This window comes from Podarcis raffonei, chromosome 12, assembly GCF_027172205.1.
Source record: "Podarcis raffonei isolate rPodRaf1 chromosome 12, rPodRaf1.pri, whole genome shotgun sequence".
NCBI lineage: Eukaryota > Metazoa > Chordata > Lepidosauria > Squamata > Lacertidae > Podarcis > Podarcis raffonei.
The window spans coordinates 1372934-1399155 of record NC_070613.1 but is presented as its reverse complement, the minus strand read 5'-3'; the positions used below and the strand labels follow the sequence as shown (position 1 = coordinate 1399155).

General features: G+C 46.9%; 1 protein-coding gene and 2 long non-coding RNA genes across 3 annotated transcripts; 2 read left to right on the top strand and 1 right to left on the bottom strand.

The window, feature by feature from the left end:
• The first annotated feature begins 1 nt into the window (after position 1).
• LOC128423987 (uncharacterized) lies at positions 2 to 21509 on the top strand. Its single transcript, XM_053409696.1, has 3 exons — positions 2 to 506; positions 12137 to 12273; positions 14731 to 21509. The coding sequence occupies exons 2-3, from the start codon at positions 12177 to 12179 to the stop codon at positions 18381 to 18383; spliced, it is 3750 nt and encodes a 1249-aa protein (XP_053265671.1). The 5' UTR covers positions 2 to 506; positions 12137 to 12176; the 3' UTR covers positions 18384 to 21509.
• Positions 14831 to 25195, bottom strand: LOC128424039 (uncharacterized). The gene is made up of 3 exons (XR_008332912.1): positions 24697 to 25195; positions 15030 to 15132; positions 14831 to 14915 (listed from the first exon to the last, which is right to left on the bottom strand). It is a non-coding gene; the product is annotated as an uncharacterized LOC128424039 (long non-coding RNA).
• On the top strand, positions 21773 to 22388 carry LOC128424040 (uncharacterized). The gene is made up of 2 exons (XR_008332913.1): positions 21773 to 21916; positions 22187 to 22388. It is a non-coding gene; the product is annotated as an uncharacterized LOC128424040 (long non-coding RNA).
• Positions 25196 to 26222: the final 1027 nt, after the last annotated feature.

The following is a 26222-nucleotide window of genomic DNA, read 5'->3' as shown; positions in this document are numbered from 1 at the left end:
AGAATTGGTATACTGTCAAGATAAGCAATTGTGGGCGAGTCTTGCTAAGAACCAGGCCTGCACGACACTACAGCCAAGACTCTGAGCCTTCTTTAACAACAAATGGAAGAAAATGGAGAAGCTATCCTCTAGCCTTCCTAGAAGTTACTATGCAAAATGTGCAGGCAATTTCAGTGTTTTCAGTCAATGAATGAATTCAGAACTGTGATTGACAAGTGAGTTATTTGTACCTTGTGTAATGTGGACACTAGGCTAGAGTGGGAGAGCTAACCCTGGGGGTCCTCAAGACCTGCTCTCCCGCCCGCCCTCATTTCCTGCTTCTGTCTCATTTTCTAGCACTTCAATCTCCAACGTTCTCAAGATAGTCTATTGTGGAAAGATATCTGTTATTGTTCTGATGGCCAACCCCCTGAGGGCCAAGTGAGGGAGGCCAAAGGAGGTGCAGGTGAGGGCTAAGATGAAAACAGAACTAAAAAGCAGCTAGGACCCACCTTCTTTCTGTGATGGTAAGTGGTTTAAACTGTTTTTAATATTGTGTTTTAATGTTGCAATCTGCCCTGGGGACTTGGGGCAAAGGACAGGTAATTGTTGCTGGCATCTGTTTGTCTCAAGAGACCATGTCTCTGGGGATGAAGTCAAACTGCTAGGTTAGCAGCACTGAAGTATCCTCTACGGGGGACAAGCCTGGGCAGTATCCTCTCAGTCTCCCTGATGTGGTCCAAAGGAACGCAGAGCAGAATGTTTGGAACCAGCTTGGCTGCAGGAGTTTCCAGAAGGAGACATACAAGGCACCATCCAACTGTCTTAGGGACTCGATTCTGATTTGTTCAGAGTCTACTCCTTATCCTTTCCTTCTCCCAAATATACAGTGGTACTGAAGGAAGGTGAGGACAGGTGACCTCACCTAGGCCCAAAGTCACCCCCCACCAAAGCAGGCTCAAAGCTTCTCAGAGCTTTTCAAAATCATTTTTCTCAGCAGCTAAAAGGCATTAGCTAAGCATCAGAAACATTCCGCTTGCTGTAACTAAAAAGATTGCAACAAAGGTAGGGAACACAGTCCATTGTTTCTCAGGCCTTTCTGATGCCTTCTGGCCTTGCTAAAGAACCACATTGCAACTTACTTTCTGTCCGGGAACCATGCCAGAACAAGAGATTGAAACATATCTGAACACTCTGAAACCCCTTTCCTGGGAAGGGCGCCAAGAGCCCAAGAGTCCCAAGAGAGCTTTCTGTTCATGCTCAGAGGAACTCATGGGGCAGGACTCTTCAAGAAGGAGGAGAAAGGAGGAGGGAACTGGAAAGGGGTATATATGCTTGTGCACATGATTGTGAACTTCGTGCATGCTTTTTGTGACTTATCACACTTGCTTCTTCTACCAGTTCATGGGTGGTAGAAATAAAAGCCTTTTCTCCGAAACTATTCCTTGAGTGTTTGTTGACTCCCACTTCCCTTTCCCAGGCACAATATTTTTCCCACCCGAGGGCAAAGCCTCATAAGGCTACAGTACCTCGGGTTAAAGATGTTTCAGGTTACAGACACTTCAGGTCACAGACTCCACTGTGAAACCCAGAAATAGTACCTCGGGTTAAGAACTTTGCTTCAGGATGAGAACAGAAATTGTGTGGTGGCAGCAGGAGGCCCCATTAGCTAAAGTGGTGCTTCAGGTTAAGAAGAGTTTCAGGTTAAGAACGGACCTCCGGAACGAATTAAGTACGTAACCAGAGGCACCACTGTATCCTGCAAGGCAGCGTAGGCTTACGGTCAGTTTTCCTTCTTCACAGGTTGATGAGCCCCACCTGCCTGTCACTTCCCTCTACAGCACAGGCAGAAGAGACAGTAGATCCCAGAAGGTGCCACTAATTTGCACAGCAGAGAGAGACCAGCCATGCACACCTTGGGGGGACTTGGGAGGCAGGTGGTTTTGCTCTGGAGGACCCCCCCCCCTATCTTTAATCTGTCCCCTCTAGGAATCCAGCTCAGTTCATTCTAACCCTTGGCAAGCTGGCCTCACCAAGCTCACCCTTCTCTCACTTTTCGGAGCAGGGGCTCAGGAGGAACCACTTGCATTGCACACACCCAGAGAAGTTTTATTTTGGGGGGGCCTCTTGTCCCCCCAGCCAGAAACAGGAGGAACTGCTTGCTGTCAAAAAGGGCTCTGCAAGGAGCAGGAAACTGCATCCTAAAATTGGAAGGGGAACCCCCTAGTCCTCGCCCCCCCAAAATCAGGAAGGAATCACGATTCTGGGGCGCCCTCCCCGGGGAAGCTCCCCGAGGGAGGCGGGAGGGAATGCCCGGAAGGAGCCCGCCCTGGAGGAGGAGGAGCCCTGGAGAATTCCTCCTCCGGGAGAGGATGCTAGCAGGAGGCTGGATCCTTGCCTTCCTGGGACAGCAAGGCGCGCCCCTCCAGGTTCCTGCAAGTGCGAGCAGCAGCCTCCTCGGCGGGCAACCTGCCCCGGGCGCGCAAGGGGAGGTGTTGGCACCCGCGCCCTCGGCCAGGCGCGTCCCCTCCCGGCTGCATCACCTCCAGGGACCCGAAACATCTGCATCCCGCCCCCCTGCCCGGGGCAGGGAAATGGCTCCAGATCCCCCACCATCACCACGAGAGAGGGAGACAGAGACAGGCAGGCTCCGGGCGGAATGCGCTCTCCAAAAGGGGAGGCCTTTGACTGCAGGCAAAAGACACCTGGCGGGCCCCTGGGGGCTTGCGGGGAAGGGGTTCCTGAGCCTCTGAGCACACGCAGAGCGCGCCTGGGAGCAGGAGGGAGCCCAGGCGCGCGGCCAGGGGAGGCCCAGGGCGCATCCTCCTCCTGGCCCAAAGGATAGGAGAAGAAGCCACCGGCTCCTCTCTCTCTCCCGGGCTGGCAGGGCCACGCGCCCGCTTCTCCCCCCCCCCCCGCGCGCCCCCGCCACTCACCCGCTCCAAGAGCCCCAGCAGCCCCAGGCGCGCGCCCGCCAGCCCGGCCCCTCCAGCTCCGAGGAAGCAGCTGGGCTCGCCGAGCGGGAGGAGCGCATGCGCGGCGGGGCCCGGCGCGCTCCCGACTCCGCGGCGTGCACGGCAGGGGGCGGCCCCCGCTTCCCGGGAGGAGAGCCGGGAGCTCAGTCCAGGCGGGGAGAGGCAGACAAAGAGACATCCCTCCCACCCCCAGATAATCGTTATTGTTTTTATGTGTTACTATGTGACACATTTCTGTGTTTTTATATTGAAAACCGCCCTGTGACCCTCGGGGGGAGGGCGGTGTAGAAATGTCAGGAACAACACGCCCGGAATATCCCGGACACGCCCAGCCTAATGCCGCTGCAAGCAGTTTCGCTTTTCGGAAGATGGCAAGCCTAATAAAGCGAAAGTCGCGTGACATCTTTGCCCATCCCTTGCTTTTTCAAATATTCTGCCCACCAAGGAACAGCAGCATCCGGGTTTGTTTTTTTTTGGGGGGGGGGGTTGCAGAAGCAGGGTCATTTTGGTGGTGCTTGTTGCACTTCGGAGAGGTTGAGGTGGGACAGGGGTGGCAGGAACAGTGGGACTCGGGCTCTGATCTGGCAACCGTCTCCCTGCAGCCAGGTCTCCACCTCCACCTGCTCCACCTTCATGCACTGCTGGGCGAAGGCTTGTGATCGGCTGAAAGTTGGAGCTATGGGCTCCAAGAATGGTTTCCTTCCATATGGTCTCACAAGCACCCCCCTTTATCATAATCATTTTTTATTTGTATGCCGCCTTTCCACAGTTAAACAACAGTGCTGAAGGCGGCTTACAGCATAACAAGATATACAGAATTACAAAAGTCATAAACAATAAATAAACCACATCTAAAAAACACACAACCAAATGGGAAACAATTTCCACAGAAATCAAAATCTAAAACTAAGAATACAGCACTAATGTCACAGATTAAAATGACATAAGTAAAAAATAACAGCAATTTAAACAAAAATCAAAACGGAGCCCTCTGCCCAGCAGCAGCAGCAGTCCTGGGCCAGGTGGTGAGTGGCAGGACTGAGGTCCTCGGGCGCTGAGCAGGGGAGTCCTCCTGGGTGGTCTTTAGGGAAACCTGGGCCACTCCTCCTCCTAAGGAAGCATGAAGCAGTTCCCTCCTAGGCCCAGCCATTCATCCCAGTGATACCCCAGTGGTGCTTCTCCAGAGGGGATAATCCATGCAAAAGGACAGGCTGAAAGCGGAAACTCCCACAAAGCAGAGCTTCCTCTTTCAGGGTTTCACTCAATGTGAGAAAGCAAAGTATCAGCTAAATCTCTTTCTGGCCTACAATACACCCTGCCGCTTGTGTTCTGCATCCGACTGGCAAATGGAATGTCACGAAGGACCCTCTGAACATCTGTGACCATCATCACCTCTTTCAAATTCAGTTTCAGAATAACTTGGTTGCAGGAGATATGTGCCCTTTCTGAGAACTCGTACAATAATGAAAATTAATACCTTTGCAAAATCCATTCCAATGAGGAAGAAAGTTGAGAGCTTCCAGAAACTGGTCCACCAGGTCCATATGTCATGGCAAGTAGCCTCTTTCTCCTGAGCTGATCCAGCCTTCATCCTACAATCCAGAGTGACACTGAAGCACCTTTAGCAAGGTGACCCCCAACCTCGTTGCTCTAATCTTCCTCCCGCAAGTGGAAGTATTTGCCCAACTCTGGATGTGATCGGTTTCTTTACCTAGCAACCATCTTCATATTGAATCACTCCCAGAGGAGGCAGTGATGGCCACCAACATAGGCGTCTTTGAAAGAGAATTAGATAAATTGATGGAGGAGAAGTCCATTGAGCTCTCTAGGCAAGATGGCTATGCTCTGCCGCCCCCACAGGAAACTGCAATGCTGCTGAATACCAGTTGCTGGAAAGCACAGGAAGGGATAGGGTTCTTGCTCTCAAACCCCCCTTGTGGGTTTTCCACAGACATCTGGTTGGCCACTGTGATAACAGGAAGCTGGACTCAATGGGCTAGTGGCCTGATCCACAAGGCTTTCCCCATGCCTGTAGAGTAAATGGCAATGTGTGCTCAACCTAGTAGATTATCTAAGGGCCCATACATACTGCGGCTTAAAGTGGATAGTTAAGCTTCCTGTATCTCCATTAATTCTCCATTGTCCGTATAATGTTCTCTTCCAAATCACTGCCTTCCAACATTTCCCCCTCCCTCCCTTCACATTTTATCATACAGTCATACCTCATGTTACGTTTGCTTCAGGTTACGTGTTTTTGGGTTGCGGACTGTGGGAAACCCAGAAGTACCGGAATGGGTTACTTCCAGGTTTTTTTTTTTTTTTTAATATTTTTTATTAAACAGTTTTTATAATCACACAAACAATACGTAATACATGACAACAACCAATACATAAACAAACAATAACAAAAATAAAACAAAAACAAAAAGAAAAAAAGAAAAAAAGAAAACAAGTACCATTTCATATCCTAATTTCTTAAACCTTTCTTCCTCGACTTCCTCATGCCTCCCTTTTCTGTATTCCAAATTCTAATCAATTACTCAGCAAATCTTCCCTTATTTTACTTTAAATTTAAGCTAGTCTTCCTTATTCTCCTTGTCTTAACCATTGCTAATAGTAACCATTTACTTTCCAATCCAACATCATTCTAACTTTCATTAATTTTGTAGTATTTCTTTAAATAGTCCTTAAACTTTTTCCATTCTTCTTCCGCTGCTTCTCTTCCCTGGTTTCGGATTCTGCTCGTCATTTCTGCCAAGCCCATGTAGTCAATCACCTTCATCTGCCATTCTTCCAGTGTGGGTAGATCTTGTGTCTTCCAGTACTTTGCAATGAGTATTCTAGCTGCTGTTGTAGCATACATAAAGTTATATCCGTCTTTAACACCCCTTGGCCGACAATGCCCAAGAGAAAGGCCTCTGGTTTCTTAGTGAAGGTATATTTAAATACCTTTTTAAGTTCATTATAGATCATTTCCCAGAATGCCTTAATCTTCGGGCACGTCCACCAAAGGTGAAAAAATGTGCCTTCCTTTTCTTTACATTTCCAACACTTATTATCAGGCAAATGGTAAATCTTTGCAAGCTTGACTGGGGTTATGTACCACCTATAAATCATTTTCATAATATTTTCTCTTAAGGCATTACATGCCGTGAATTTCATCCCGGTGGTCCACAACTTTTCCCAGTCAGCAAACAAAATATTATGACCAATGTCCTGAGCCCATTTAATCATAGTTGATTTAACCGTTTCATCTTGTGTATTCCATTTCAGCAGCAAATTGTACATTTTTGACAGATTCTTAGTACTGGATTCTAACAATTCAGTCTCCAATTTTGATTTTTCCACCTGGAAGCCAATTTTACTGTCCAATTTAAACACTTCATTTATTTGGTGATAGTGCAACCAGTCTCTCACCTTGTCTTTTAATTTCTCAAAACTCTGCAATCTCAGTTTGTCCCCTTCCTTTTCCAGAATTTCCCAATATCTTGGCCACTTCGACTCCATATTTAACTTTTTAACTGCCTTAGCTTCCATTGGCGACAACCACCTTGGGGTTTTGTTTTCCAGCAAATCTTTATATCTGACCCAGACATTTAATAGTGCTTTTCTGACAATATGGTTTTTAAAACTTTTATGTGCTTTAACCTTGTCATACCACAAATATGCATGCCACCCAAAAATATTGTTAAAACCTTCCAAATCCAAAATGTCTGTGTTTTCAAGAAGCAGCCAATCTTTTAGCCAGCAGAAAGCTGCCGCTTCATAGTACAGTTTAAAGTCTGGCAGGGCAAACCCCCCTCTTTCCTTTGAATCCGTTAATATCTTAAATTTAATTCTGGGCTTCTTGCCCTGCCAGACAAATTTAGATATGTCTTTCTGCCACTTCTTGAAACAGTCCATTTTATCCATTATTTGTAATGCTTGAAACAAAAACAACATTCTTGGCAATACATTCATTTTTATAACTGCAATTCGGCCTAACAAGGAAAGCTTCAAGTTTGACCAGATCTCCAAATCTTTTTTCACTTCTGTCCAAGTTTTTTCATAATTATCTTTAAATAAGTTCACATTCTTAGCTGTCATATTTATACCCAAGTATTTCACTTTTTTAACCACAGTCAACCCCGTCTCATTCTGAAACCTTTCTTTTTCAACCTGTGTTAAATTTTTCTCCAATACCTTAGTCTTTAACTTATTCAATTTAAATCCTGCCATTTGACCAAACTCTTGAATTATTTCCAAAACTCTTTTCGTGCTAGCTTCTGGCTCTTGTAATGTAAGTACTAGGTCATCTGCAAATGCTCTCAATTTGTATTGTTTAGCTCCGACCTGAACCCCTTTGACCAACTGGTCCTTCCTAATCATATTTAGCAAAACCTCCAGGACCGATATAAAAAGTAGTGGGGAGATAGGGCACCCCTGACGTGTCCCTTTTTCAATCTTGAACTCTTCTGTAACCACGTTATTTACAATTAATTTTGCTTTCTGTTCAGAATATATTGCACCTATACCATTTTCAAACCCTTGGCCTACCCCCATCCCCCGGAGGTTCTTCAACAAGAAACTCCAAGATATATTGTCAAAGGCTTTCTCGGCGTCCACAAATATAAAAACAGCTTTAGTGTTTATGTTCACTTCCAACTTCTCCAAAATGTCAATTATATTCCTTACGTTGTCCGATAAATGCCTTTTCGGGAGAAAGCCCGCTTGGTCCCCATGAATCTCCTCCATCAAAACTCTTTTCAATCTCTTTGCTAAAATGTCAGCAAAGATTTTGTAATCCACATTTAGTAATGAGATGGGTCGGTAGTTCTTAAGTTGGGTCTTTTCAGTCTCTGTCTTTGGTATAAGTGTAATATAGGCCTCCCTCCACGTATCGGGTGCCTTCTTCCCCTCCATGATCTCGTTGCAGACTTCCTTCAAAGGTTGTATCAACCCTTCCTTCAAAACTTTGTAATATTTGGAAGTCAGTCCATCCGGTCCAGGTGATTTGCCCAACGTCATACTTTGAATGGCATCTTCTATTTCCTGTGCTGATATCTCCTGGTTCAAAATAGTCTTACTTTCCTGCGAAATCTTTTTCAGCCCATTTTTCTCGAGGAATTGTTGTATGTCCATTTCTTTCTGCGGCCCTTGTGTGTACAATTGTCTAAAGTAGCTCTGAAAACAGTTCCTGATTTCCACTGGGTTACATATGTTCTTTCCTTCCACTTCTAAGTTTGTTACCGTGTTGAGTTTTTGTCTCTTCTTTATTTGCCAAGCCAATAACTTGCCACATTTATCTGCAGATTCAAAAGTCTTTTGTCTCATTTGTTTAATTTTCCATTCTATTTCTTGATTCATCAGTTCCATATATTGTGTTTGATACAATTTAATTTCTCTTAAAATCTCTTGCGATTTTGGCTTCAGTCTTAGTTTCCTTTCCCCTTCTTTTATCTTTTCCAAGATTTTCTCTTTCCTCTCATTTTGCTTTCTTTTCTTTAATGAATTTTGTTGTATCAAAAACCCTCTCATCACGGCTTTACTTGCGTCCCATACTATTCTTTTTTCTACTTTAGTCCTTAAGTTAATTTCAAAATAATCTTTCAAAGTTTTTTGGGCCTTCTTGCAAATCTCCTCGTCTCTAAATAAGGTGTCATTCATTCTCCATCTGAAGGAACCAATTGTTGTTTGCTTCATCACCATCTTAACTGCGTTATGGTCGGAGAAGGTTTTTGGGCAGATTTCCACTTTCTTTATGTTCAACGCCATACTGCTAGTCACCCAAATTTGGTCAATCCGTGTCCATGTCATTTTGGCTTCAGAAAAGAAGGTTCCCTCTCTTTCTAATGGGTGTTTTGTTCTCCAAATGTCAATCAAGTCCATATTGTCAGTCATTTCAAAAAAAGTTTTTGGTAGTCTTCCGTCTTTTGTGACTACCTGTCTTTGTACTTCCAGGTTTCACCGCTCGCACATGCGCAGAAGTGCTAAATCATGCTTCGTGCATGCGTAGAAGCGCCAAATTGCGCCGGTGCTGGCCCAGACGCTGTGCTTCAGCTTGTGAACGCTGCAGGTTGTGGAGGTGCCTCCGTCACGGATTACGTCCCCAACCCAAGGTTCCAGTGTACTCTCTTTCTTTTGGAATATCCGTGTTGTGAGATAATCTGGGTGTTGCCCATCAGAAAGCAGACACAGCAGGCACAATGGTAGTCCTTCCCACTATGGTGAGACATAATTATTACCGTATTTATAAATATCTAGATTTTATTCATTTATTTCCAAATTCTTATCAATACATTGTGAACCACCCTGAGATCTATAGGCAGTGCTTTTTTTCTTAAAAAAATGTTTAGGGGTACTCTCATTTTCCTACTCATATTGAAATACTGCCCCTCAATGAGGCCAAACTTAGATTCGCAAAATGTTTAGGGGTATGCGTCCCCCCAGAAAAAGCACTGTCTATAGGTACAGGGCAGGATCTCACTACAAATCTCCACTACCCCCCTCCTTAGTAGTGTGCATATATCTAGCATGGGACCTTTCCTACAAACCAAAAATTGACAAAACAGCCTTTGTAAATATATAAGAACACAAGAAGAGTCTGACGGATCAGGCCAATGGCTCATATGCTCCAGAGCCTTTTTGAACTGCTGACTAGTGTGAACATTCTCCACCATCTCTCAACTTCCTTCTCTCCTTGAGAGTGATCTTTGTCAACTAGCAAACTTGCATTCCTGAATAAATAAAAGGAGAAGTGGCCTCTGGGGCCTGAAACAGAATTGTGCTTAACAAGGGACAAAGGCAAGTTGCACAGCTCCCTCAAGACAACTAAGGCAAGGGAGATTCATCTGATTTCCATGTTTCTGGTAAGATTCATTTCAACTATTAGAATAGTTTTTTCAATGAATCTGGGGACACTTTTCAACTTCAATGGATTTTGTATGGGGACTGATTTGTAAATCTGGGGACTGTCCCCAGGAAACGGGGACGTCTGGTAACCTTATACAGTGGTACCTCGGGTTACATACGCTTCAGGTTACAGCTTCCGCTAACCCAGAAATAGTGCTTCAGGTTAAGAACTTTGCTTCAGGATGAGAACAGGAATCGTGCGGCGGCAACAGGAGGCCCCATTAGCTAAAGTGGTGCTTCAGGTTAAGAACAGTTTCAGGTTAATTACGGACCCCTGGAACGAATTAAGGACTTAACCCGAGGTACTACTGTATTAGAAGTTATCGCTGCAACCACTTCTTTTGCATGGCTGCTGGCATACTAGAGGGGATTTGATGATGGGGCTCTTGTGCCAATGTCCTCACTTAATGCTCTCTGGCTCTTTTGAAAGGTCACAATACTTGGAGCAAACGAATGAAGGCTGCAGCGCAAGGCTATTCCAGGCTTTGGGAGGGGCTGCAAGGACCCTCCCAGGATTTAGGGTTGGCCCAGAAAGAGGGGCTGGATGCGGTTGGGTAGCTAAGGAAGAACTTTGTGACAGAAAGTGCTGTTTGGCAGTGCAACACACTACCTTGGAAAGTGGTGGAGATTTTTGATGGCCATCTGTCAGAGATACTTTAGCTGTGATTCCTGCATTGCAGAAGGTTGGATTTCATTAGATAACTCCTGGGGTCCTTTCCAAGTCTACAGTTCTATGACTCTGTGGCCTCAGAAGGTGGTGGCCTGTCCTTCAATGGGGGTCTTTAAGGAGAGGTTGGAGGGCCACCTCTCAGGGATTATTTAGCTGTAAGTCTTGCATTGCAGGGGCTGTGCTAGATTCCCCTTTCTTCGTATCCCATTGTTTCCCTGGAGGAGCAAGGAGGGAGGGAGCTGCCTCTGCTTATGAGAGCAAAGGCGCAACCCTCAAAATTGTATTAGAAGATTGTGCCACCTCAGAAGGTTACAGGAACCCCATCTGCAGCAACGCCCTCCTTCAGTCGATCTCATTACTTGCCTCCTTCCACACACAAGAGAGAGTGGGGTCTTGCTGGGAATCCATCAAGGTAGGATTGCTCTCTCAAGCACCTGCTTCCTCCTAAGATAGGGAGCAGATGGGAGAGAGGAATTATGGGTGCTCCTGCTTGCTTCAGGACCTTCTCCATCCAAACCTTTGTTTATTTTTATTTTTTATTTCCTCCCTTCCTATGTACATAAAAAGGTATGGCTGTCATCACACAGCCCCCACAGGAGGATTTGCAGTACCATATCACAGTCCTGGATTTGCATGAAATCAGGGTGGGGGAGGAAAGCAAAAGAGAAGGCAGGGTTTAACAAGGTGGCTTTAAACCACAACAGAGGACTGAATAAGCCCTGGTGGAGGAAAACCAAGGAGCTATGAGGGGATGAGGAGGTTGAAGGAGCTGCAAGGATATGGGGAACTTGAAAGAACTGGGGGGGGGGGTTGAAGGAGCTGTGACAGGGTGAGGGTATGCAGTGGTGAAGCTACGTGCTCTGACACCGGGAGCAGCATACATCTGGGGGCATGTCTGGCACATGTCCCAGGGGGCGTGACGCGACGCTGCAAAGGGGCGTGGCACACGTGGGGGGTGTGTGCACAGCAAGCGGCAACCATCCCGGGGGGCAGCTGCAATGTCACACACACACACACCTCGAATGGCACCCGGGGTGGCCCTCCTACCAATGAGGGTATGAAGGTGTGGGTTTGGCAGAGCTGGCAATCTATGCAAGCAGGGGCAGCAGCACCTAGTATTGCATTTTATTGTATTACAATTTTCATTCAATGGAATTCAAATTGCAGGACAATAAATTGCAATGCAACGAATAGAATGAGTGAAAAATGCCATTAAAACCAATCCAAATACGTGGTGCAGAGATGCTGCAGACCCCCTGAATGAAGCTTGTGGGCAACTGGTGGTCCACGGACCACAGTTGGGGAACCCCTCTTCTAGTGCAACATAGGACTGCAATGGAGACAGGAAGAGGAGGCGGCTGATGCTCAGATTCCCCCCTGTGCTCTGGGTGTCCCTGCTACTTCCCCCAGCACTTCTAGCTGAAGCAGCATTTCACTGACCTTCCTGGAAGCAGTGCCATTGCTGGTGTGTTTAAGTATCTTGTTTGTTTATTTGTTTTATCTTTGTGTGTGTGGCAGGCATTCTTCTTTCGATGGCATCACTAGTTCCTCCCTTTGTCCTCTCACACTCCACATCCATTAAAATCTGTCCTGCCTCCTTCACATCTCTTGTTTCTTGCAGGGAGGCAAAGGGAGAAGGGAGAGCGATTTGGACCAAAGCCATGGCCATTTCAGATGGAGCGGTTGAAATACCAGCGTTGGGCCGCCCATTTCAGCTTGGGATGCTGTATGACTGCCGCAAAGATGCCCTCATCCCAGGTAAAGCCGATGGGGAGATCACTTTGGTTGCCATGTCTGGGATGGAACATGGCACTCAAAATGAAACACACTTACGCAAAGACTCCAAGGCAGATGACTTCAGCTTCTTCCAGAATAGGGAAGAAGTATTGGTTATATGATGCAGGGCTGGGTTAGTGAGCCCTTTGTCAACAAGGTATCATTACTGATGGACTCTGTTAGAAGCAAGAAAGCTTCCTCCAGAAAATGGAACTCATATCCAAAATAGAAGAAAAAGGGATAGAAACTTTGACAAAGGAATGCAAGCAAAAATTAAGACATGCTTAAAAAGAATTGGGGGAGTACCGTATTTTTCGCTCTATAAGACGCATCAGACCACAAGACGCGCCTAGTTTTTGGAGGAGGAAAACAAGAAAAAAAAATATTCTGAATCTCAGAAGCCAGAACAGCAAGAGGGATCGCGGCGCAGTGAAAGCAGCAATCCCTCTTGCTGTTCTAGTTTCTGTGATACCTGTGCAGCCTGCATTCGCTCCATAAGATGCACACACATTTCCCCTTACTTTTTAGGAGGGAAAAAGTCTTATAGAGCAAAAAATACGGTAAATTATGAAAAACATTAAAACCAGCAACAGGAAGTTCTTTAAATACCTTTGTAGCAGGAAACCATCTATGGAGGAGGTTGGACACTTTGATGACAAGGGAGTCAAAGGACTGCTAATGGAGTATAAGGAGATTGAGGAGAAACTGAATGAATTATTTGCATCTGTCTTCATGACAGAAGACTGAGGACCGATCCCAGTGCCTGAACTAACATACTCAGGAAGAGAGTTTGAGAGGAAATGAGACAGGTTGTGGTGACAAATCAGGTCAGGATAGCATCCACTTGAGTTCTTAAAGCACTTACCGTATTTTTCGCACCATAGGGCGCACTTTTTCCCTCCTAAAAAGCAAGGGAAAATGTGTGTGCGTCCTATGGAGCGAATGCAGGCTTTCGCTGAAGCCTGGAGAGTGAGAGGGGTCGGTGCGCACCGACCCCTCTCGCTCTCCAGGCTTCAGGAAGCTATCCGCTAGCCGTGGGAGACCCAGCTCTCCCATGGCTAGCGGAGCGCTGCATTAATCCCGAAGCTTGGGGCATGCGGAGCTCAGCGCGCCCCAAGCTTCTGGGTGCCGGCAAGGTCTCCGCTAGCCGTCTAGACCTTGCCGGCACCCAGAAGCTTGGGGCTCGCTGAGCTCCGCACGCCCCAAGCTTCGGGATTAGCGCTCCGCTAGCCGTGTCTAGGCTGCGGATAGCAGCCTGCTTCCCGGAGCGTCGGGCGCCCTGAAAGCAGAGTGCCCGGTGCTTCGGGAACACATCCGCAGCCTAGGCAGCCCTGCGGGAGGTCCCGCAGGGATGTCTAGGCTGCGGATAGCAGCCTGCTTCCCGGAGCATCGGGCGCCCTGAAAGCAGAGCGCCCGGCGCTTCGGGAACACATCCGCAGCGTGGGGAGCCTTGCAGGAGTTCCCCGCAGGGCTCCCCACGCTGCGGATAGCAGTCTGCTTCCCGGAGCGTCGGGCGCCCTGAAAGCAGAGCGCCCGGCGCTTCAGGAACACATCCGCAGCGTGGGGAGCCTTGCAGGAGTTCCCCGCAGGGCTCCCCACGCTGCGGATAGCAGCCTGCCGCCCGGCGCAAGGGGCACCCTGAAGCAGAGCGCCCCTCGCGCCGGGCAGACATCCGCAGCGCAGGGAGCCCTGCAGGAGTTCCCCACAGGGCTCCCGACACTGCGGATAGCAGCCTGCTGCCTGGCGGGTGGGGCCCGCTGAAGCAGAGCGCCCCGCGCGCCAGGCAGACATCAGCCAGCCCCACAAGCTCGGGGGACAGCAGGGAGGCGCAGCGCCACTATCCCGCTGTTCCTCGACCTGGTTCGGTTTCCCTGACCTGCTTTTGGGGGGGAAATAAAGGGAAAAAATTTTTCCCTTTATTTCCCCCCAAAAAAACTAGGTGCGTCCTATGGTCCGGTGTGTCCAATCGTGCGAAAAATACGGTAATTGTGATATTCTTTGAGAATATCAGAAAGCATATAGATTCCTGTGGCACATAATTCACAAATGGTGCTCACCAAGAGGACATTCTTGGGGGCTTTAGCAAATCAGCATGGGACACAGAAAATGAGTTTCCTATGCTGAAGAGAAACAAAAAATAAAATAAAAATTGTGACAGTTGAAGGTGTCCACAGGGAAGCACAATCATCTACAGGGTTCACATGCCTCCTACTATCATCTCTAGTAAAACAATTTATAAGTCTTTGCACAATGCTTTAGAAAAGGTGCAAAGCTGTTTGACTTGGGGTGAAACTGAGACCATGGACAATGGTGGCTTTATTCTACCACAATTAATACCTGTTGTTTCCCCATACATCCTAAGCATTTCAGGCAGCAGTGCTGTCCATTTATCTGAACATAACTAAAGCCTTGTGTGTTTGTTTTTCTGCTTCATTCAAGGGGTCACCCTTTGGGACCCAGACTCACTTCGGAAGGACTTGAGTATCCAAAGGCAGCCCAAGACTGAAATTGAGATAATTGCTTCTGATTCCATTGAAGATAAGACCTCTGCCCTCAAAGCCTCAGCATCACTCAGAGTCAGTTTTCTGGGGGGACTGGTTGAAGTGCAAGGATCAGGCAAATTCCTTGAAGACACCAAAAAGTTTGGGCAACAGACCAGAGTCACTCTGCAGTACAAAGCTACCACTAAATATGCTCAACTGACGATGAGCCATTTGGGAATCCAAAACATCTCTTACCCATCTGTATTTGAGCATGGCATGGCTACTCACGTTGTCACTGCCATCTTGTATGGCGCCCAGGCTTTTTTTGTATTTGACCGAGAAGTCTCTTCTTCTGAGTCTGTAAAAGAGATAGAAGCAGAACTCCGAGGTGCAATCCAGCTCTTTATAGTCTCTGCTGAAGGGAAACTGGCCTTCAAAACAACAGAGAGGGAGAGGAACTACACTGAGAAGTTCCGCTGCAAATTCCATGGAGATTTTGTTCTGGAGAGGAATCCAGTGACTTTCCAAGATGCCATGCAAACATATGCCATCCTTCCTGCAATGCTGGGGAAGGACGGGGAGAGGGCTGTGCCTGTAACAGTTTGGCTGTACCCACTGACCAAGCTGGATTCCCAAGCAGCTAAGATGGTGCGTGAGATCAGCTTGGCCCTGGTCTTTGATAGTCAAGCCATCATGGAGCAACTGAATGAAATCAGGATGAGATGCAATGACTTGACAAACACCCGCATTGCGAACATCTTCCCGGAAATAAAGATGAAAATCAAGAGATTCAAGGATTTGTGCAAGCAACACAGGCAGACTTTCCAGAAACACCTGGCAGGAATCCTGCCTTCTATCAGAGGAGGGGGTAAAATGGAACAAGCACTGGTGGAGATCTTCATTTCCATTAACCAGTCTCCCTTCAACAGCCAAAGACTCAACGAGTTTCTGGATGCCAAGGAACGAGAGATTAATTTGGTGAACTCTTACCTTAATATTCTACATGGGATGGAAGTCATCTCCTCCAAGAACAAACTGGAAGAAATAGTGCTAAGCCCTGCAAATGAGTTTGTTCTCACATTTACCTTCAATTCTTTACATGATGAGGAACCGTTTTTAGCCAGCTTACAACAATGGCTTCAGAAACCAGCAAGAGGACAGACAGAGCTTTGGAAGGCCTGGTTTGAGCAAAAAGAGAGAACCCGAAAAGCTCGGAAAGCTGCCAAATCTATTATGGATTTTGCCCAAGTCAATGAATCCAATGGGAAGACCCGGTTCCTTGTGGCTTCTGTCCCAGATCAGGACAACCCAGGTGCTTCCATTTACCTCTATGAAGATGGGGAGATGGTCAACAGCAACTTCGAGCTGCCCTCAAAACCTCTCCCTCCCCTGGTTGGCCGAACTGGACATGACCATGTGCAGCTGACATTTCAACCATCTGAGTATGGGAGGGCTTCAATCTCTCGCTATCAAGTAGAGTACAAGATTGCAGGAGAAGAAAATTGGAAGATTGTGAATACTGAGGACAGTCAGGAGACATTCCAAGTGAGAGGGTTGAGCGCAAACACAGAATACCAGTTTCGATACACTGCTAGGAGCAAACCAGGACTTAGTGAGACTAGTGATTTGAGTAGATCTGTAAAGACACTTCCTACCAGCCCTCCTGGGAAACCAAGAGAGAGAACTGTAGAGTCTTCCAAAATCAGTCTTGCCTGGGAGAGCCCAAAGGTCATTGGAGCTGATATAAAGGAGTACAAAGTGGAGTACAGGGGGCTGGTGGGCGATAAGGACAGATGGAATGAAAAAAGAACAGGGGCAAGAACAGAGTCCTGCCAGCTGGATGGGCTGAAGCCTCACAGAACCTACAGACTCAGAGTCTCCGCTGTATGTTTTGATGGGGCTGAGAGTGAGCCCAGTGAAGAGACTGAGATTTCCACAGCAATGGAAGAAGAAGAAGACGGGGCAAATATACTAGCTCGAAAATACCTCCAGGAAAGCACCCTGGTGGAAGATGGGCAACCATCAGTGTATGTACTTCCCCTGGAGGCCACCTCAGATCGATCGGCCTCCGTCCAAACATACCAGCTAGGAAAAGAGAACATGCAGGTCCCCAACAAAGTAATTGTGATGATGGGGGCAACAGGGTCAGGGAAAACCACTCTCGTCAATGCCATGATCAATCATATCCTGGGTGTGCAATGGGAAGATGATTTCCGATTCAAACTCACTCAGGCTGGAAGCCAGTCCTCAGAAGTGACCGCCTACGTAGTGCACCACCAAAAGGGTTTTGAAGTCCCTTATTCTCTCACTTTCATCGACACTCCAGGATTTGGAGACATGGGAGATAGGAAGCAGTACAAACGGATAACAAAGCAGATCCGGGAGTTTTTCTCCACCCCAGGAGGAACGGATCACGTCGATGTCATCTGTATTGTACTTCAGGCCTCCAGTGCTGCCTTAACTCGTGCCCAGAAATACGTCTTTGACTCTGTGCTCTCCATTTTTGGGAAAGATATAAGGAACAACATCCAGATCCTGATCACCTTTGCAGACGGACATTCTCTTCCTGTTTTGGAAGCCATGAAGAAGGAGGATGTGCCATGCATTAAAGATTCCAGTGGTAGCCCAGTTCACTTCAAATTCAACAATTCAGCTCTCTTTGCCAACAATTCTGAAGAGAATGAAGGGAATCTAAATCCTAACAACAAGTTCTGGAAAATGAGCACTGCAAGCATGAAGACATTTTTTGACACGTTAAACTTACTAGACAGTGAAAGTTTAACTCTGACGAAGGAAGTGCTCAGGGAACGGAAGGAGCTAGAAGCCATCACAGAAGGGTTGCAGCCCCAAATCAGAGCTGCCCTTGGAAAGCTGGAAGAGTTGAGGAAGACGAGACAAGCTCTGGATGAGCACAAGTCTGAGATGGCAGCCAACATAAACTTTGAGTTTGAAGTAGAAAAATCTGTGCCAGGGAAGGAAGACATCTCTGCCGCTGGAAGATTCACAACCAACTGCATGAACTGTCACTACACCTGCCATTATCCTTGCCCGATCCGGAGAGATGAGGGCAAGCGCCGTTGTGTAGCTATCAATGCAAATACGGGAAAATGCAATGTCTGTCCTGGCCGCTGCGTGTGGAACATGCACTTCAATCAGAAATACCTGTTTGAATATAAAGTAACAAAAGAGATTAAGTCCTATGCTGCGTTGAAGCAAAAGTATGAAGACGCCTCTGGAGAGGCGATGACCCCAGAGAAGGTGCTTGGAAATCTCAACCAGGAATACAAAGAGGCTAAGCAAGCCTTAGAAGACCTCATCCAGAAATCATCTCAAAGCCTCCAACGCTTGCATCAAATTGGGCTGAAGCCCAACCTGCTCTCCACCCAAGAATACATTGACCTGCTCATCATTTCAGAAGAGCAGGATCTGGAGCCCGGATGCCAGGAGAGAATCCAGTTGCTGAAGGAAGTGAGGGAATCGGCTGCGCTAAGAGAAAACATTGCAAGCAAGGAGCCTCTGCTGCTGGAGGAGGAGGATCTGTACAAAGACAGTGAAATGGAAAGGCATTCTGCCCTGCAGGCCAGATTTAGGAAGTTTGTTTGCTTTTGATGCACATTGCACCGGGACAGGTATAAATAAAATATTAATGGTTCTAGATTCAGGTAGGTAGCCGTGTTGGTCTGACGCAGTCAAAACATATAAAAAAATTAAAATTGTGCAGTAGTGCCTTAGAGACCAACTAAGTTTGTTCTTGCTATAAGCTTTTGTGTGCATGCACACGAAAAAAGCAAGGGATAGTATGCATGAGACAGGAATCCAATCTCTCTATTAAGACCAGGTCTCTCCATACTTTTCAGTATCACTAAACTGAAAACCGTGTAGAGACCTGGTCTTAATAGAGATACAGTAGTACCTTGGTTTACAACCATAATCTGTTCCAGAGGTCCGGTTGTAAATAAAAACAGGTTGTAACCCAAGGCACACTTTCGCCAATGGGGCCTCCCCCCCAAAATTGGTTGTAATCCAAAAAAAATTGGTTGTAATCCAAAAAAGAGACACACACTTCCAGGTTTGACATAGTTGTAATCCAAAACGGTTGTAATCCAAAGCGGTTGCAAACCAAGGTACTGTACCACTGTATTGGATTCCTGTCTCATTATATATGCTAATCATCTGCATACTATCCATTGCTTTTTCCTGTAGGACTAATTGCAATCGTTAACAGGTTTACCATACCCATTGAGTCAATCACCCATCTCCTACTACCCTCCTGAGAAAAACCCCGCCCCACCCTCCCACTATATATAATAGTCTGGTGACTTCTGTTTCAGTGTATCTGAAGAAGTATGCATGCACATGAAACCTTACACCAAGAACAAACTTAGTTGGTCTCTAAGGTGCTACTGGACAATTTTTTTATACGTTAAAATATTAATTTTAAAACCAATATGCTGATGACACTCAGCTCTATCTGCTGATGGATGGCCACACCGACTCGGCCCCGAACACACTGACCAGATGCTTGGAAGCTGTGGCTGGATGGTTTCGTGGGAGCCGCTTGAAACTAAATCCTTCGAAGACAGAGGTCCTATGGCTGGGTCGGGATGGCATGGGGATGAGGGGCCAACTCCCTTCTCTTGCGGGGGCCCAATTAGTGCCATTGCCTTCCGTTAAGAGTTTGGGTGTAATCCTTGACGCCTCCCTTTCCATGGAGGCGCAGGTTACAGCAACAGCCAAGGCGACATTTTTCCACCTTCGCCGCATCAAGCAGTTGGTCCCTTACCTTTCCCGCCCTGACCTGGCCACAGTGATCCATGCGATGGTCACCTCCAGGCTTGACTACTGTAATTCGCTCTACGCGGGGCTGCCCTTGAAGCTGTCCCAGAAACTCCAGCGGGTGCAGAATGCTGCAGCGAGGCTCCTCACGAGGTCTCTGCCATGGGAGCATATTCACCCAGTGCTTTTCAAGCTGCACTGGCTCCTGGTGGAGTACAGGGTCAGATTTAAGGTGCTGCTTTTGACCTTTAAAGCCCTTCATGGTCTAGGACCCTCATACCTACAGGACCGCCTCTCCTGGTATACCCCACAGAGAGCCTCAAGGTCCGTAAATAGCAACACCCTAGTGGTCCCGGGCCCTAAGGAAGTTAGATTGGCTTCAACCAGAGCCAGGGCCTTTTCAACTCTGGTCTGGTGGAATGCTCTACCTCATGAGACCAGGGCCCTGCAGGATCTGATTTCTTTCCGCAGGGCCTGTAAGACAGAGTTGTTCCGCCTGGCCTTTGGCTTGGAGCCAATTTGATTCCCTCCCTCTCTTTCTTTTTTCTTTTCCTTCTCCTCCTGCAATGAGGCTACATTTTAATATTTTAATGTTTCAGTATTTTAATGCTGTATTTTAATTTTGTTTTTAAGTTGTAATCATTCAACTTGTTTTTATTATTGCTTGTAAGCCGCTCTGAGCCCGGCCTTGGCTGGGGAGGGTGGGGTATAAATAAAAATTATTATTATTATTATTATTATTATTATTATTATTATTATTATTAATGTATATTGTTCAGATGGACTCTTGGCTATCAGCAGTGAGTTCAGGTCCTCTTGAGTGTTATTCACATCATGCTGTGGTATGCACATGGGGGGATTGTGAAACCCTATTTAACAAATACTGCAGCAGGTTCTCCATTTTTCTGTTGCTGTAAATAAAATGCTTCTCAATCAGTGTTTAGGGCTGTTCAAGCCCCACCCCACCCCAAATCCAGTTCAACACCCAATTTGGCAGTTCAGACCAGGCCAGAATTTGGACTGCACTGATTGAGAACCAAATTGTTTTGAGATCAAGATTCAGAAATTTGAATCTTTGGTACTCCCATTTACTTGCATTGAGAAACCAAATACTGTAGCTACTTTCTGTTTCTCTCTCTCTGCTCTTTTCACCAGTTAGCCCCTCAAGAGGGGATTGTTGCTGCCAAAGGTTAGAAGGTTGGCTCCAGGGGTGTTTGTGTCAGCAAACAAACTTTTTAAAATACGTGTATGGGATTTGATTTATTGGGAGAGGATGGGGGAAAGATGGCAAAATACTGTGTTAAGTATTTTGAAGAGTAAATTGAAGGCAAGTAAAGATAGGGTGGCGATTGACTATGAAATGATGGAAAACATCAATATATAAACTCTCTCTCTTTTTATCTCTCTAGGGACTGGGCACAGTACTGAATGATAAAACAAGCTGAACAAGCAACCAAACTCTCTTTCTTTTTCTTTAACATGTAACAATGAACTTGCAAGAGTGAAGGCAGTGGGACTGAACTGGGACTTTTAAGACTTCACCACCCCTCTTCCAAACCATTGTATGGAGACTATTGGGTGAGATTCTAGCCCCTGGATTGGAAGCTAGAGTTGTTAATGAGCAAAGGCATTAACATGACAAAAGGACTTGATGGCCCATCTGAGAGCCTGGGTCTGAGCAGACAGAGGTTGTCATGGTGATGGGGTGTGGGTTCAAAGTGACAGGAAGAGAGAGTTTTTACCAAGGGGTGCTGGGAAGAAGAAGGGGGAGAAAAAAGACTGGGATCCATCTTGGGCAGGCTGTCTGCTGGTTAGCTGAGAGAGATGCCTTGGACTCCAGGGCTGCACTGCTCTGAGGGACAAGCCCCTCTTGAAATGACCGTGATGTAAGATCTGGACTCCCTCCATGCAAACTGAAGGTGTAAATAGGTGAATAAAGCATATTTTTTAAAGCTACAACAGTCTGTGCCGTGTCTCAATTCTCCAAAGGAACACAGACCCGGGGGCAGTGCTGGGAAGCCCTGGAATGCTGCAGAGAGTGGGGGTGGCACCCAACTTTTGTAACAATACAAAGTGCTTTGTATGTCAGCTTCACCATTTCCTTCATTTGGTGCAGGTATTTCATTTTCAGTATAAACAGGACTTCATTTTCATAGCTCATTGTATGCCACAATGTCCTTTTTGTGTATTAATGTGATGTAAACATGAATGTTGTCCTCTGGACACTGTTACCGGAAAAATCTGAGGGCTCCCTTGGACAAAAAGTAAAGACACCAACCAGAGTAAATTGAAGCAAATCAGCAGCCTGTAGGCTTGGTCTTTATTGAAGAAAGACTGTCGCGACAGGGTGCTCCCCTCACTTGCAGGTGAGAGGAAAGACCCAGAAAAATAGTGTGCAAGGCCTTATAAAAACTTTTTGAAATTCCCCTCCTCTAGGTCAAGCCCACCCCCCAGAAACATCATGCATACATTACAGAAAGGAGGGGTTGAGGGAGGAGTTGGTGGTAACCTGAGTGTCTTGTCACCTGGCTGGTTCCTCCTTTCCCCCCTCCCCATGAGTCACTTCCAGAAGACAAAGGGGAGTTTGCAGTTTCCTGCCCCCAGAGGGAAGATCTGATCATTGTCCTTTGTTTCAGTCCATGCTGAATCCACTCCCATATGCAAGTTCTTTGTGATCTTGATTGTCTTCTGTCTGGGATCATCAGGGTTGGCATAGCAACTGGGCAGGGCTCCTGTGGATGTGCTGAGACGGTGAAGGGATTATGGCTGACCAGGACCAAGCCACCCCCCTTTGATAGTTCTTGTCATATGGAGTAAAATAAAATGGAACAGTGCAAATCCGATGTATGGTTGATTTTCTATGAATTTATAACAGAAATGTGGCGTATGTAGTGTGTGAGTGTGTGTGTGTGTGAAGTTTGTACAAACAAAATGACTGGGGTGGGGGGGTTCCTGCTACAACACACACATACAGAACACACATATTATAAACAAGCAATACTCCAGTTCTTATCTTGTGAACTTGCCGTTTAAATTGTTTAATCATGGCAATGGCTCAGCTATGAACTCCAAAATCTGGGATCCCCTCTAAACCAGTTGAACTCCAAAATCTGGGATCCCCTCTAAACCAGTGCCAAAGTTTTACAGTCGTTTTGCAACATTTTGCAGTGCCCCACAGAGTACAGTGTTACCTTGGGTTAAGTACTTAATTCGTTCCGGAGGTCCGTTCTTAACCTGAAGCACCACTTTAGCTAATGGGGCCTCCTGCTGCCACTGCGCCGCTGGAGCACAATTTCTGTTCTCATTCTGAAGCAAAGTTCTTAACTTGAAGCACTATTTCTGGGTTAGCGGAAGCTGTAACCTGAAGCGTATGTAACCTGAGGTACCACTGTAATTTATATAGGAAACCTGGGATTGTAGTTAATGTCCCCAAATGCAACATTGTCCAATTCACTCCAAACAAGTGTCAAACTTTGGCAAACAGTCTGCAGTGAAAATCCTGTGGTTTGCAACGCCCCACAAACAGAGTGATGCACACTCTAAGCTGGGAGTCAAAAGCTCACCAAAAACCAAACATTGTCTAATTCACTCTAAACTGGCGCCAAACTTTGGCAAACATTTTGCAATGTCTTGCAGCAAAACCCCTGCATTTTGTAGCACCCCACCAACAGAACAATAGTCCCTCAAACGGTGGGGCGGGTCAAAAGGTCACAAAAAACCCAATGTTCTCTGATTCACTCCAAACCGGTGCCAAACTTTGGCAAACGTTTTGCAGCGAAACCCCCATGGTTTGCAACACCCCACAAAAAGGTCAATGCCCAGTCTGCCGCATGCCGAGTGCTCTGTTTGTGGGGCGCCGCAAAACACGGGGGGGGGGGAAGGTGTTCGCCACAAAACACTGCTGCAGACCTTTCGTTGATGTTTAGCTCCACTTCGGAGTGAATTGGATGATGTTGGGTTTTCAGCAACCTCGTGACACACACACACCCGACTTATGGTGCTGATTGCTCCACTTTTGGGGCGTTGCAAAGCATGGGGGTTTTGCTGTGAAAAGCTATCGCAGACCTTTTGTCAACATCTTGCACTGCTTTGGAGTGAATCGAATGACGTCAGGTTTTGGGTGGCCCCGTGACCCCATGGATTAGAGTGCCGATTGCTTAGGGCTGCCATACGTTTTTCGTGACCCTGCCATCTTACATTGACTCCACTTATCTGAGCAGTGTGGAGTTCCAGGGGTGCACTGCTGCCTACACACAGAGCTTAGGTTTCATTGCTGGAATGCTATGGCATTTTGCAATATTTGAGTTCATATTTATATAGTGGAAGCATTCAAACACACTGCCCCTGGAGTCCCACCCCAGGCAGCCTGTTCAGAAGCTACTGAAAGGTCCAGGAGAACTAAGACCATCATAGTCCTCCTCCAAGCCTTAGCCAACCAGCAGAGTGACCATATCTGACCATGCCAAGTCTGGGTCAGAAACCAATTTAATATGAATCTATATAGTCCAGTGCACTCTAAATATGTTGAGAATTAAACAGCCAGAACTCACTCAAAAATCTTACCCCCAAACTGTACAGTGGCATGGCAGGGGTGACGGGGTGGGGAGCATCAACTGTGCCATTCTGGGGGTGGGCACCGTGCACAGGTTAGGGCAGGGTTAAGTGGCACTGGCAAGCCACCGCCTTGCTCCCCACCTTGCCTGGAGGAGACCACTTCTGCTCCCGCCCCACCTCATGCGCTGCCACTGCTGAAGAAAATGTGTGACTGGTGGACATCTGGAAGCATCTCTTGTGTCCAAGGACTTTGTTCAGAATAGCCTCACAACTGCCACATTTAGGGAAGCCAGGAACACTCCTCCTTCTAATGGGGCACCAGGCAGCTCCATCCTATGCCCAGGCATTCATCCCTCCACAGATACTTCTGTGATGCTCCACGTGAACGGACAATCCTAACCGTTGCAAAAGGAGATGCTACGTTTGCAGTTTGCAAGAAGGACGGCTTCCTCTTTCAGACCCTTGCTCCATGTTAGACCCTCTGAACGCCTGTGACCATCACCACCCCTTTCAGATTCAGATTCAGAATAACTCGGTCGCAGAGGCCACATCCCCTTTCCAGTGTGCCTTGTACAATAATGAAAATAAATACCTTTGCAAAATCTGCTCAGATGAGGAAGAAAATCGAGAGGTTCCAGGAACCGGTCCCCCAGATCAGCATTTCATGGAAACCTGCTTCTTTCTCCTGAGCTGATACAGGCTTCATCCTACAGTTCAGAGCAACAGAAATGTCTGGAGGGACCTTAAGAACATAACATTTAAAATATCCACTACGTGTCAGTCCCGCAATGTAATATGTGCCTGTAATACGACTGCCCTTGTTATTTTGCATTAACCAAAAGAGAGGCCTTGGGGAAATTACTGTGGCCAAGCAGAGCCCCACCAGGACACTTTGGCCTTGTCCAGACTTCCACTTGTCTTGTGCTTCCCAGGCACAGGTCCAAGCGGTTTTGCCCTTGCCCTGCTGCTTTCCCCGGGGAAATCCCTTCTCTACCACTGAATCGTTAAGAAATGTCAATCGGGTTTCCTGCAGATTGACCTTTGTTCAAATTCAGAGGTAAACTGCAGGTTTTCTCAGGTAAAGCAGCAAAGCAAAAAAGAATAACGGCTCGGTCCTCTGCCTAGAAAGTGTGGAAGTGTGCTTGAGCCTGTTACCGGAAAATTGGAAGGGGGGGGGGGGCAAGAGACCTACCAAATGTAGCAATTCCCTGATAAATGTCTCTATGTATTAGTTCAATGGGAAAACTTTAGAAATTCATATAAAATCACTCCAGTGACGCATTTACACCATTCCAATCTTGTTCTACTCAGAGGGAAAATGGCTATCAGAGGAGAATCTTGGGGCCATGGGTAGAGGCAGCCATAATTCCTGAAACGTGAGACCACGTACCCAGCAGGCCCCACTGCCTGGGTGATAATTTCTGGCATCCTGGTAGTCATTCCAAGAACAATTGCAAACCCAACCTCAGTGGATTGGGGTCTCCTTCAAGACAAAGGGTGTGCTGAACTTGGCTGGGAAAACTGAAAATGTAAATACTTTTGTTTCACCAAAAGATTGGAAGGTGAAGGTCAGGAGGGACAGGGCAAGCCTGGTGCTCAAGTTTCTGCCAGAAGACCCCTCCCAATTTAGGACATAGTCATGACAAATGTATGATGTTTTATGGGAAACTTTGGGAAATTTATAAAAAAAGTGGAGCCATCCTTTGTTTGGGGCTTCCCTCTGCTTCTTCCATGTGGTAGTTTAAGTCTTGTTGCAACAATAAAGATCAGGCCTCCTGTTTTGCTTCAGTCTCCTGGCTGGAGTCTCTTGCTTGTGACCCCCAACCTGAACCTATGGGAGCCACGGTCAGGCGATTGTGGGGTGTGCTAAGGACTCCCTTATACAGGCCCCAAATTTCACTCAGCCATATTTTTTTTACCACAAGAAGCCACTGGGAGGCCAGACTGGGGGACCTGGTTTTAAATCAATCCCTAACAGAATCCCTCGCAAGGCCTTCTCTTATCACTTCACGAGGCATCAGGCCTCGAAGAAAATACATCGCTGACTGGGGCATCTTGCCTCCCCTCCAACATTTCTCCCATGGAAACAGAATTTGCTTCAGGAAAAGAAAGGCTGAA

Bases quoted from the DNA above. Each gene is read 5' to 3' on its own strand.
- LOC128423987 (XM_053409696.1), top strand. From the start codon at position 12,177: ATGGCCATTTCAGATGGAGCGGTTGAAATACCAGCGTTGGGCCGCCCA. The intron at 12,274-14,730 runs GTAAAGCCGATG...GCTTCATTCAAG, and splicing joins CAAAGATGCCCTCATCCCAG to GGGTCACCCTTTGGGACCCA.